The 13,933-nt window shown below is 34.7% G+C and overlaps 1 protein-coding gene across 3 annotated transcripts in view; it reads left to right on the plus strand.

Moving 5' to 3' along the window:
- LOC135582761 (uncharacterized) overlaps positions 1 to 13,933 on the plus strand; it is a 39,558-nt gene that overhangs the window by 9,223 nt on the left and 16,402 nt on the right. For all 3 annotated transcript variants that reach the window (XR_010494954.1, XM_065142627.1, XM_009393400.3), the window contains exons 6-11: positions 3,871 to 4,071; positions 5,163 to 5,418; positions 6,672 to 6,915; positions 7,002 to 7,162; positions 7,260 to 7,928; positions 9,821 to 9,987. Coding sequence is in view for 2 of the 3 variants with exons in the window: in XM_065142627.1 (XP_064998699.1) it covers positions 3,871 to 4,071; positions 5,163 to 5,418; positions 6,672 to 6,915; positions 7,002 to 7,162; positions 7,260 to 7,928; positions 9,821 to 9,987 (1,698 nt within the window). In the remaining variant the exon portion in view is untranslated. The remainder of the gene's footprint in view (positions 1 to 3,870; positions 4,072 to 5,162; positions 5,419 to 6,671; positions 6,916 to 7,001; positions 7,163 to 7,259; positions 7,929 to 9,820; positions 9,988 to 13,933) is intronic.

The following is a 13,933-nucleotide window of genomic DNA, read 5'->3' on the forward strand; positions in this document are numbered from 1 at the left end:
TTTTTATCTGGATAAACTATACTTCTGCCTCTTCTAATTCAACGCATTGTTCAATAGCATTTGTGAAAATTATACGTAGGAGCTGGTTGTGCCATCGTGGTGTATGTTTTTCGTTGGGTTTGGTAGCACAGTACACGAACATTGTGAAAACACCTTTTTGTTTTCTCTCTCTTGAAGAGGACAGATACTCATTGATCTAAATTCTAGTTTCCACCAATCGTGTTACAGGTATATTGACATAGACCGACACCTCAATATCTTTTAATAATCATTCCCGTGGTATATACTTAGTTACACATATTGTACTGGTTAGTCAACGAATCAGTTGTTGGTTAAGTACTGGTATTTAAACCATTGCAGATGATTGAACATAATGACCATTGAGCATCTTGAACCTCAAAGAGAACATGGATGAAAATGGATTGGCAGTGTTGCGCAAAGAATTTTTTCAAAGATACTCCTGCGGAACTTTTAGCATTGTTTGCTTGTTTTTCTGCATTTAACCAGGTTTGTGGTTGGCTGGATAATATAATCTGAAATTTTGGTCTTGCATTTAAGATTGCAAGAGCCTTTTAATCATGAGTTGATGGTCCATATTGTGAAGTAACTAGTAGCTGAAAATTTCAATCATTAGGTGCCTGAATGCCATTGTTCTTCCCATTTGGTTTATGTAATTTATGTATAAGAGATAAAATCTAGTTTAGTTTCATTGTAGATTTGTCTGGTGATCTGGTGAATGGAGTGTGGTGGGGTGCAGGTTAGAAGCTGGTCCTGCTTGATGCACCAAAAAAATTTGGAGATTGATTACATTTGAAATAAATAATACTTAAGTTTGTAGAAATTCTACCTTGAAAGGGCGGTTTCATGTTGCAGATACATGGATGCTTTGAAGCATTAACACACTCATCATTCTTCTCAAGGAATACTGTATCGGATCCATACCGATTGCTGGCCGGACTGGTGCATATCGGTCAGTACCAGTATACCAAACACGTGACAAAGAAGGAGGAGAAGAGGAAGGCGCAGTGGAGGAAGTGGAGGAGGAAGGAGGAAACAAAAGGAAGAGCAAGGAAAATGAAAGAAGAGGAGGTGGTGGAGGAAGTGGAGGAAGGAGGAAGAGGAAGGAAGAAGAGAAGCAGTGGAGGAGAAGGATGAGGAAGAAGACGAGGAGGGAGCATATAGGAGGTAGGCGGCAACAAATGGTAGCGACTGCGGCATTTGGTGGTAGAGGCAGTGGCATTAGATGGAAGCAATGAATGGTAGTGGCGGTGGCATCGGTTCCATGCTCCCCGCGAGAAGAGGGCATTTGCTTGCGAGGCCTAATTTAAGTTTTTAATTTTTTTAAAATTTTATTGGGTTGGACCAAACAGTTTGAAACAAGGTGGTCCACATATCGACTCATGCACATACTGTTACATACCACCCATTTCTTATCGGTTCAGGTGAAATGGGGAATAATGATTCTTCTGGTTAACAAATTAAAAAAATTAAGTCACAAAAGAACTTTTTCTTTTGCTGCTAATGGGTTTTAGAGACCTATCTTTTGTCATAAAAATTGAATCATTGTTTATGGGATGCAATTAAATTATCAAGCTCACTGGATGGTTGGCGGAAAATTTGATATTTCTATTAATTTGATTGAGTGCTGAGTGCTGACTTATAATACTGTACTTCAATTGCAGAACACTTCAAAGATGGAGGTTTTATCTGGTTAATATAGGACTGCACACCTTTTGATTTTATGAGGTTGAATGTGGATTGTGGAAGTTCTTTTTGTTCTTATATAGTAGAGGGATGCAAAAAAATTCATTCATTTGAATATTTTGTTCTATTAAGGTGGAGATATGTAATTAGATCCATCAATTCAAAACTTTTTTCTACTTGAAGACTTTTATGTGCATTTTCTTTGATTTCACATCATTTTTTATTTTATTCTTTGTGCTGCTAGCAAGGGTGACAATTTTTAACTTGACCTGCTAACTGGACACAAACTCAAAAGTCAAAACTAAATAAGCTGGTTCTGGTTGCTCTTTTATGTGATTATGTTATAAATGAGTTACTGATTAGTAAGTGGGTTAAGTCTGAGTTCATAGTTTAGTATACCATTTTTGACTTAGCATGTCAATTTTATTGTTTTTGAGTTTTGTAGGTCAAACCATCTATTTGTTCAGTTGATCAAAATTTGCATTTTAATTGTAGTTCACTTAAGAAGTTCAAATTGTGTTAAAACCAGTTGATTGTGTCATTCTTCATTTAATCCAATCTTACCTATTTATGAAGAATATTGTGGATTTAGTGACCTAGAGAACACATATAAACTTTTAATTATAATTCCAAAATTAATTAATTAATTATCTGGGAAACATAGAAACGACTTTCTTGCTGCACACAATTCTATTAACTTTTCTTGGAGTGAGAATGTTGGAAAAGCAAAGGGTAGTTCATGGATGAATACTGATTTGAAGACTAGTCAAATAGCAAAGTAATTAAGCTACAAACATAATGTTGTTTTGAATTTGTTCTTTCTGTATGATCAGTGTATAACTTTGTCATGGCACCTCATAAATGTTGCGTAGATTTCTATGGTTGGTCCTTGAGGTTCTTGGTTGGATCAAACAAGTCTCATTTTTATGTTATGCACAGACAATTCTTGGCAAGGTACTTGCAGTTCATACTGAAACATGCCATAGAGGGGCTCTGTTCTCTGGCGGTCTGGCCATTGGTCGATTTTTAAAAATTACTACATTTTGATTAAGGTCAGGGGAGCTAATGCCTCAAGAGGTTATTGAGATCAATAGATAGGTCCATTGCAAGTGAATAGGATGACTATAACCTGAATTATGAAGGTTGTCTTAATTTTTGGATATTGTGCATTACGTATCTCATTTCAGTTCATAATGATTTTGTTCTACTGGTTTAGAAGGAACCCTGTATTACAGGTTTCCATTTATGCTTAGTTTCATGGTTGATTGCAATCTCGTAGCAGGGTATTATCAGTCCTTGTACATACCGTCCAATGCCAGTGTACCAACACATGGTACACTGGAATGTACCAGAGTCTTGAAGAGGAAGAAGAGGAAGAGGGAGAATAGAAGGAAGAGGTGCTGGTGGAGGAAGAGGAGGAAGAATGAGGAAGAGGAAGGAAGAAGAGGAGACAGTGAAGGAATAGGAGGAAGGAGGAGGAAGAGAAAAGAAGAAGAGGAGGCAGTGGAGGAAAGAGGAGGAAGAGTTAGGAAGAAGAGGAGGTGGTGGAGGAAGGGGAGCAAGAGGAGGAAGGAGGAGGAGCATACCCAGTTGATGATAGCAGTGGGCAGCGGGGAGGTAGGGGCCAGCTGATTCCACATGTCGAGACTTGCTCTCACGGTTAGGGTTGGACCGCGATGATCAGGAGACATGCAATTTGTTCTTTATATGGTTGAATCAAACTGCCTGAAATGGGTCAGGTCTGTGTATCTGTTCAAGCCTGATGGTGTGGTAAATACTGGCCGGTGTACCGGTTCTGGTGAAAAGGAATTCCCTGGTTTCTATGTATTTCTAATATCAGGATGATCATAAACATTTTCCTGTTTACGATCACCTTATTTGATACTATGCATTGTAATACTCAAAACAAATCTGCTCAAATTGAATTGGCTATGTCACTAGAAAACATATCTGCATATTTTATCACCTTCTGTGAATGATTTGGCATGTAGATCCATTCTTATTGTGGTCTACTTGCTTTTTGGTTCCATCATTTCATTACTAGTATGATAGTTGTATATCCTGTTCATTCAAACACTAGGTTATGAATCTTGCTAAACTTTGATTCTATGATAGATGTATTTGGTTTTGGGAGTTGGAGCTAACCTATTTCTCTTTTTTATTTAGTCATACGAGGTCTGGTTCCCTGAAAATCTGCATTTATGAAGGTGCAAGGAGTTTAGATTCTTTGATTACTTCAAGAACTGATATGATGGAGCTAGCTAGTGCAGACATTGTTTTGACAACATATGATATACTAAAAGAAGACTTGTCACATGATTCTGATAGACATGATGGTGATCGTCGTTTTTTGAGATACCAAAAGAGGTAAACATGTCAATTGTCAACTATGGATTTGCTCGTTTATTGGCTTATGTGTCTTGTTTGCCTCTTTTTCTTCTTTTCAATTAATGTAGAGGCATTAGATATAACTAATGTGCAATTAGGCTACCTACTAGCTTCCTGTGATATATGTAACAACCTGAAAATGAATGTTAGTGGCTTGTGTAACATGAGTGGATTTTCAAATGAAAATGGAATTTCGTGAAAACATCTAGACGATGCAATCAATGTATGCTGTAGATGTTCTATTACTCGAATGTGGCAACCTTAGAAATATTTTGTTTATAGGAGTGGGCAAATTTGGCCCTTGAGCAATAACCTATAGTGCTAATTCCCAACACGACTATAGAATAGAAACTTTTCGGAGTTTAAAACTCTGATCCTTTTGGAGCAAAATTGTGTCACTTCAGGCATTTATTTTGTTAACGAGGCCATGTGGAAATTTCCATTAGGTAAAGTGAATAGTTTCAGTAATACAAACATAATCATCTGTAAATGACACTAAGATGATAGTTCTCTGCATGTATGAAATTGTTGTCTTTAGGGCTAGAGAGTAAATGGACATTAGAACCTTGTTGAAAGGACCTAGCTTTTGTAATAAGATTATATTAAATTATTTTTCAGTTCCATTATACTTTTAGTAAGCATATACACACGGAATGTATAAAAATGTAAGACATGCAATTTTGAATAATACCACCCGGTACGGGCGGTACATATCGGTCCGTCAACTTACCGGTACATGGACAGAACAAAAAATATATATATATATTAATATATATAAATATTTTATAAAAGGCGACGTCGTGTTGCCTTTTTCGGTGACATCACCTTATATATAAGAATATTTATATATAAATATTTACAAATATATATAATCTTATATATATATATATGTATGTATATATACCGAGCGGTATACCGCTCGGTATACAATTTCGTACCGTACCGAGCGAACGTCGAAACTCCGGTACGGTACGAAATTACATACCTTGAAAAAATGTATTATATAAAAGTTAAAAAAAATTATTTAAGTATATAAATCGGTAATTAATGTTTTTTTCTCATATATCTAGGTACCCAATTGTTCCTACTCTTCTTACAAGGATAAATTGGTGGAGACTATGTTTGGATGAGGCACAAATGGTGGAGTGCAACCAAGCTTCTGTGACAGAGATGGCTATGCGTTTACATGCACAACACCGTTGGTGTATCACTGGGACACCTATACAACGCAGGCTTGATGACATTTATGGGCTTCTACGTTTCCTAAGAGCAAACCCTTTTGATGTCTATAGATGGTGGGTTGAAATTATTAGAGATCCTTATGAGGTGAGGCTATTTTGTTATTATTTGTTGAAACATTTCTTTGTTTATTAACAAAATCTGTTATTTACAAAATCTTTCAATGTGACCTATGCATCAGGTGGCACTTAGGCATTTTCTTTGACATGTAATTATAAAGTTGCCTCTATATCTTTTACAAATACTTTTGTGAATTATCATGATTGTAGTCAATATGTGCATTGAAAAGAAATAGGTTTATTACCTTTTGATTGGAATTCCATTTCCTCACTTGCTTCTATTTATCACCTATTTAAGTTTGAAAAAATTTGTTGATGCCACCAGAAGTTCATTGGGGTTTTGCCTACTAAAACTAAGATCTCCATGTTGTTTAGAAGACACTGTTCATTCATTCTGCTGAAATTAGTAGTCAAGTTGGCTTGACAATTTGATACTGCTTGTGTTGCTTATGGTGGTTCCTGTGGGTTTATCAACCACATTTTATCATCCTACACAGTTGCTGTAAAAGAATGGAGTTTGTTAAATTCTGCTTTCAGAATTCAACGCATCTCTAGTCTTTTGAGGTTCTCAAGATTTTATTTCTTTCTTCCAGCCTGGAAAGTTTTGATATTATAACTTTTTTGTCATTTAGAACGAACATTTTGACGTGGCTAGTTGATATTTCTGTTTGGTCATCCCTGTTGTTTAGCAGAAGTGCCTTCCTAAATTTTTAGGATTTTGTTCTGTTTTTCATGTTTATCCTTTAGAATGGTGACACCTCTTCTGTGTTTTGGTCTTTTTCTCTTTTATTTTACTTTTTTTTCTGTCTCAGACTCTCAGTAATAACTTAATAGCCCTCTTAATAGAGCGAGTTTTGGTTAGATTGTCTCAGTAATAACTTAATAACAGCCAATGACAAGGGTGAATAAAAAAATAATAGAAGATCACTACTGGGAAGCAATCAGATTATGCAGTATATATGTACAGGTTGTAATAAGTTTGTCAGTGTCTAACACTTGTTATTGCTGGGCTTGAAACATTTGTTTGAACCAGCAAATGTCAGTAGTTTTTCATATTTTCTGTGTTCTACAGCAATCATGCATGATTGTTTGTAACTGTGAATTACATGAATATGCTTGTGTATCTGTCTGGAATGATTTATATATACTAGTATACATGACCTTATAAATGTGATGAGAAATTGTATTTCAGTGACTTATTCTGATTTTAGCCAATTTCTATAAGATGCTTGTTGTTTTATACTTACCATGCTCCTGGTTCTTTTGATGTTTCAACTACAGAGAAGAGATAGAGTAGCTATGCAATTTGTATACAACTTTTTTAGGAAAATAATGTGGCGTTCATCCAAAGCACATGTTGCAGAGGAGCTACACTTGCCTCCACAGGAGGTGTGCTTGTCGTGGCTCACCTTCTCATCAATTGAGGAACATTTCTATCAGAAGCAACATGAGACTTGTGTGAGCCATGCTCATGAAATTATCAAAAATTTAAAAGATGATATTCGTAAAAGAGAAGCTGTATTTGGTAAAAGTTGATTTACAATTTTTACTATATTTCATCATAGTCTGGGTTTTGATTTCACACTGTGGTGCAATTTCTACTTTTTGTAGATCTGGATGCTTCATACTATGGCTTTCTGTCTCATAGTGAAGTTGCAAGGCTTGTTGGCCCACTTTTAAAGCTTCGTCAGGCATGTTGCCATCCTCAAGTTGGGAGTTCCGGTCTCTGCTCATTGCAACAAAATCCTCTGACAATGGAGGAAATTCTAGGCGTGAGTTATATGCTAAACACAAATAAATGATTGTTTCCAAATTAACTCTTGAAGTTATATCTAAGTTTAGTATCCTAATATCCAGATATCTATGTAGGTTCTCATTGGAAAAACTAAAATTGAAGGAGAGGAAGCACTACGGAAAATTGTTAGTGCACTAAATGGTCTAGCTGCGATAGCTATAATTGAGGAGGATGTAAAAAGGGCTGTGTTATTGTATAGAGAAGCGTTGGCCTTGGCTGATGAACATTCTAATGATTTCCGCTTGGACCCTTTGTTGAATCTTCACATTCACCACAATCTAGCTGAACTAATCCCTCTTACTTCTGAATTTTCAGAACATTGTTTATCAGCTGGTTTGCCTCTTGAAAATAATGAATTGAGGAAGCGGAAATCAACCTCTGCTGACAGGTTTGATAAGTACTATGTCAAGAGGGGAAAAACAAGAAAGGGCTGCAAGCCAATTTCATCAGGAGATGATACATCTTTGGAGCAGAATAATAAAACGGGTGATGTTACCTCCATCGTCCATGGGCTTGCTGAAAATGGGGCGAAAGATTTGGAACATGATGCTTGTTGTTTCTCCACACTTGATAATAGTGTGAAAATAGTTTCAGAAGTTGATGTTCCTTGTCTAGTATCACCTAGATGTTATGCTGTTGGTTGCCTGAGAAAGACATGTGAAAATATTAAACAGAAATATTTATCTGTGTTTACTTCAAGGATGTCCCTAACCCAGGAAGAGTTCAAAAGTTCATCCATGCAGGTACTTCTATCTCATTTTTTATGTTTCCTTAAATCACTTTTTTGTTTGTGTGGAAAATTTTATCAAAAGTCTGTTTTTTGTTGGAAGTTTATTATAAGTTTATAACAATTCTTGTTTGGTGAGGATCAAATGAGTGTTTGACTTTTCAGTTTTCATTTTTTTGCACAATAAAAGTAAAGGTTCTTCAAATCAGGGTTTTCAATTTCGATGTGTATTGCCCGGTACGAGTGGTACGTATCGGTCCGAGAGGATACTGGTACGCAGACCGTCTTCTACCAGATAGTACCAGTGTTTTGACTAGTACCGAGGCATATCGACTGGTATCGATGCATACCGATCGGTATCGCCTCGGATTTTGACCGTTACCGAGGCATATCGATCGGTACGCTCTGACGTGGTAGGTGAAGGTATTTTTAAGGTTTTAAGGTATACCATCGGTGTGCCCTAGTGTACCGATGGTATATACCGGTACATACATCGAGCAGAGCTTGGTATGTCGATACGGATGAGTATTCAAAACCCTGTTTCAAATTACTTATTCCCATTATTGTTCAGTGGTTCAGCCAATCTTTTCAAAGAGAGTTTAGTTGTTATTACCTTCAAATATGGGAATTTGTGGTTGCTTTCCGTGGCAAGTCCTTTTCCATCTTTTTTCTTGCAATTAAGCAGACTAATTTTCAAGGGGCATTTTGCACCCTTTATTATGTTTCTTTCCTTACAAGCATTTCAAAGTTGTAATTGAGTTTTCCATACTGACTTGATTGCTGTTGAATTTTAAGTGGACAAGTTGCAACATGTTTCACTGCGTTCTATATTTGTAACTTATGTTGGAGTAACAAGTTCATATTCTTTGCTATGGTAAATTGAATTTTGTTTAGGCTTCTATTTGGTTCCTTTAAACAAGTCATATACAGTAAATTTTTTGTGCTTATATTCAGATCAATTGAAGCAACTTGACAAATGTGTCAGTTAGTGGATGTGGTTTTGGACAAAATTTGGAAGGCCTTATTCCTCATCCAAGAATCTTTGTCTTTTCCTTTTATTATGCTTACATTTCCACAGACAACTTCCTCCTTTCCTGTTAAGGAAATTCAAGACTATTAATAGGTAAAATCAATGTTTTAAATATTGTTCCATTCAGCTTGATATTGGCAAAGCATTATATTCTAGCATTGTGCTGGAGAGGAATTTCGACATATTTGTCTGTAATGCATTGTTGGTCAATTGGTCCATTTATTTGGTGCCTTTGTATGTATAAATGTTATTAAAGTGTGAAACTGGATAAAACAAGGAAATAATCATTGAAAGCTTTTAGGGTTTAAAAAGGTGTGACTTTGTGTCTTGTCTTGTCAGCTATCTTGTGTACAATGGTCGGACGCATTGCAATTGATTTTTGTTGGCATGGATGTATGCTGCTTTTTTCCTTAAGAGCAGATTTAGTTCCTTTTCCCTCTTTCAAGGATTTTCTATTTTGATGGGGCAGCGATTGATGAAATGGAACCATTTGGTTTGCTGCCTACTAGTCTTCTCTGTGCCCTTGGAATAATCTTTGGCTAAAATGACTGAGAATAGGTCCTAAAGTCTTCAGTTTTTTATTTGTGAGACATATCATTGGCTACATTAGATGTGAATGAGAGTTAAAAAATTTTCAATTTCTTGATTTTTTTTTTCAGTTTTGACCATGTGTTCGCTTAAATTTTTCTTGAAAATTTTGCATTTGTTGAGTACTTACAGAAGAATGTAGTTTCCTTTAAATTTTTTATTGAAGTGTTTTTTGTGATATGTCAAAGAATATTAGGTAATTGAGAGCTCATCAGTATGCAATCTCTTTTCTCTTATATGTCTCAGAAAAAAATTCACAATTTTGATCGATGTTTGACATGACTTTAAAGGTGTCTAGTATCTTGAATGAAATGGAAAACCAAACCACAATTTGGTGGTTGCATGCCCTTCACCTTATTAGCCAGGATAAGGAGTCCTCAGCGGAGCTAACACGAAAGATTGAACAATCTCTCTCTAGGAATGCTCAAAGTGCAGGATTATCAAGAGTTTCATCAAGGTTGGATACTTTCTTATCATTATTTTCTATTTTAATTTTTCACCTCATCAATTTTTTCTTAGATAGTAGTTGATAGCAATGAGATATTTGCATTTTCTACGGATAAGTAAATTTCCGACGAATTATTTTTGGTGGTTCCCATCTCATCTTAAAATCTTCTGTTGTTAGGCTCCACGAGTTATGGTTCATTTCTTTTGATCTTGGTTGTAGCATATTAGGATTTACCTTCAACGACACACCTTTGTTTTGATCTGTGTTGTGCCATCATACATATGCTAGTTTCATGGCACAGGAAAAAAGGAAACATGATAAGAGAAGAGAGGACACACAAAACAAAAATTCACCTCTATTTTAGGTGATAATATGAGTCTATGAGAAGTTGAGAACTATATTTTGATATTGACACTAGAAACCCCATACAATGACAACAAGAAGCTGCAATGTCCCAATTATTTGTGACTAAGTACGTGGATCTTTTCTTTCCAATGAGTTCTTCGAATCATGATAACTCTAGTTGAATTAGGAGCACTCAATTTATCTTTTTATTATTTATAATAAAGTTTTGTTAGGTCTCTTTCTACCTTTGCCTGCAGTGTAATCATAATTGACTCACCTTAATTAATCACATTTATAGATCTTCTTTGCATGGGTGCATACCATTTTTAATGATTTTCAATCACTTTGTCCTTTGTTGGAGTGCATCTAATCACCTACACTAATTTTTTGTACATATTTTTCAGTTGTTTAGCACTTTGATACATAAAACATGGTTGGCCTTACACTTGTATTATCAAAAAATTCCTTCAATCCATTGGCACAGAATAATCAAACAGAATCCTCATTGTCCCTCTCTACCTTAATCACTAATCTTTTGTAGATGATGTTTTCGATAATCCCTTCCTCCTATCGAATAAAATACATCCAAGATGCCTAAGTTTTTTTCTTTTAAGAACTTGTCCATCTATCTTATAATGTTCCTTAGTTTTTTTTGTTAGTTGCTAAAATTACATTTCATATATTCTCTTACTTAATCTTAGTTTCTAACACAAGTTTTGAATTAATTATCAACTGAACTCTTATCAATCCAAACAATATAGTCAGCAAGTAACACATGTTATGGAGGTCTATCATGCAAATAGCTATTGGGTTAGTTCATTACCAATATATGGAGGTTGGTACTTAAATTCAATCATTGGTGTCCTATAATTGTAGAAAATTTATCAGATATGCTTTACGGTGTTGACACTAGTAACCATTACTATTATGAATTTTATTGCATTAATATAATTTCTAGATACTTCTTTCTTTCTAAAATCTAGCATAATAAATATCTAGAAATTCTAACATAAACTTTTTCCAAGTCAATAGAAAGTTAGAAACCATATGAAAGTGTTTTTCTTTCGAATAAAAAACCAAATTAATTCTTGAAGCCCCTTTCTCATCTTATTCTTCTTTTACTTATGCTTTCCCAAAGGTTTATAGTGTAACCCAGTTGCCTAATTCCTCTATACCTAGAGAACTTTTAATATTACTTCTATTCTTATAAATTGGTGCTAGTAAACTTTTCATCCATCTGTTAGATGTTTTTTTATTCCTCAAAATTTTGCTAATGGACCAAATTACATCTTTATATCTAAACTCTTCCAAACCCTAAAAAGGATACCATTAGTTTGTAAACTCTTACATATTATCATTTTCTCTAAAGTTTGTTTTTCCTTATTTGTTTTAATTTTACAATCGAATCTCTGATTTCTAAACTTATGGCTATTGTATATATCTGAAGCTAAGTTGTCGGTGAGGTTTTCATTAAATAAGTTTATAAAAATAATTTTCATCTTTCCTTAATCTTCATATCATTAACAAGCACCTTTATTCTTCATCGTTTGTACATTTGACATGTCTTAAATGTTTGTTATTCTTTTCATTAGCTTTAGTAATTTAATTATTTTTTATCCTTAACTAGCTCGTAATGAAATTATTATAAGCTTTGATCCTTTTCCTGCTTATTTTTTAGCTCTTATTTATTTTTTTATATATGTTTTAATTTTTTCTCAGTTTTAGAATTTTTCCAATACATTTTTTAATGAATGATAATTTTCTGTATTTCCTCATATTAACTCTTTCTTGACAATATACTTTCTTTTGGAGACTAAGAATCTTCTTTGCCATGATTCTGAATTTAGTGGCAATCAAAGTTCACAAGGTATGAATATTTTCTCCATCCAAATGTTGAACCTTTTCTTTTCTGCATTTTATTTTTATGCACTATTGTCTTTAAAATTCCACCATCTAGTTTTAGGGCTATTTTTTTTCGTTTTTTGATATCCTAAAACACACATTTAGTATCATCAGTTTATTAAGAAGTTGAAAATTTTCCATGTATAAATCTATAATTCTTGCATGTAACTTTCACTACCTTTCTAGTGAAAAATCAAAAAAAAAAAAATTGACTGTATATTTTGATCTGCTCTTATGAGCAATCAAATGCTGATCTCTTTTCTTTTATCAAAATGAGTATCAACACGTATAAGATAGTAAGATGTATGTTCCTTTCTTTGTATCTAGAACTCCCATGCACTCCTTTAAACTCTTCATATTATTTCCTTGTAAAACATTGAGATCCTCAATCCAGTTGTATGTTTTTTCAACAAAAGTTATTTCTTGAATAATTGTTTTATAGATTTTTCTAAAATTTCCTTTCGGTATTGTTATCTAGTCCTATTTGAGGGACATAAGCACTTACATTGTTCAAAATCTTTTTTCAAACATAAATTTTATTGTAATGATTATATGCCCAGGTCTTCACCTTGGTAACATTGTTCTTTAGAGCTATATATAATAATACCTACATAGTTTCTACTTTCTACTATTGACATTCTAGTACACCGAACCAGTACTATTAGTCTCTATATTTCCCTTACCCACTTCATTTCCTGTAAATTAAAGTTATTCATATATACCAATTTAACCCCTTGGATGAAAGTATTTCCATGATTTAAATCAGGCAATTTCGATGTGTACTGCTCGGTACGGGCGTTATGTAATGGTCCAAGAAGATACCAGTACACGGACCGCTCTCTACCGGGCGGTACTAGTATTTTGATTGGTACCGAGGCATACCGGTCGGTACGCCCTGACGTGGTAGGTGGAGGTAGGGCATACCGACGGTATATATCGGTACAAACCGTACCAAGTAGAGCTCGGTACGCCGATACAAACCGGTATTCAAAATCTTGATTTGAATTGTTGCCTTAATCCTATACTCCTGAATTAACTTATTTACTTGTGTTTGCTTATGTTGCACCATATTAAAGCATTTATGTGATTTGTTGTGTCTATGTGATCTCTTGGTCTACTCTTTGTACGTTAGAGCACCTAGATGGTAAAAATGCCTCATTTTCAGGTGCAACCTAATTAATACTAGAAACAGCTAAGATCCATGCTCCTGAAGTTTGACAGTGTGATGCTGATTGTTGGTATCCTAATGCAACCCTCCTTTTCCATTTGAGCTTGGGATCGGGAATGATGGTGTTAAAATTCACAATTTGACTCCATAAGGGAGGTAAAGGTGTAGAAGACCTATCACAGTTGGAAGGTTGTAGAAAGCTACCTATTTTCATTCGACGTGGAGGGGCGCCCGATTCTATAGTTGAATAGCTTGGGTTTTTGCTTATGCACATGCACGAGTATACACAAATTATGTGTACATATGTATATCATATGTTTTAATTCGGGAAGGATTAAGGCCTCACTCTAACAACAGTAAGGTCTTATCCAACTATTTTGGGGTGTGTAACATAAATTATTTCCTTCCAAGGAACTCTGTTTATAATTTAGAAAATAAGCCCCACTCCTAGTTCATCCAATTAAAGATCTACATATTAATCATGACAAATAACATGTAAAAAGATCACACTAAAATGAAAGGGATTATGCTTTAAAGCAA

Source organism: Musa acuminata, chromosome BXJ3-3 (genome assembly GCF_036884655.1).
Source record: "Musa acuminata AAA Group cultivar baxijiao chromosome BXJ3-3, Cavendish_Baxijiao_AAA, whole genome shotgun sequence".
Taxonomy (NCBI): Eukaryota; Viridiplantae; Streptophyta; class Magnoliopsida; order Zingiberales; family Musaceae; genus Musa; species Musa acuminata.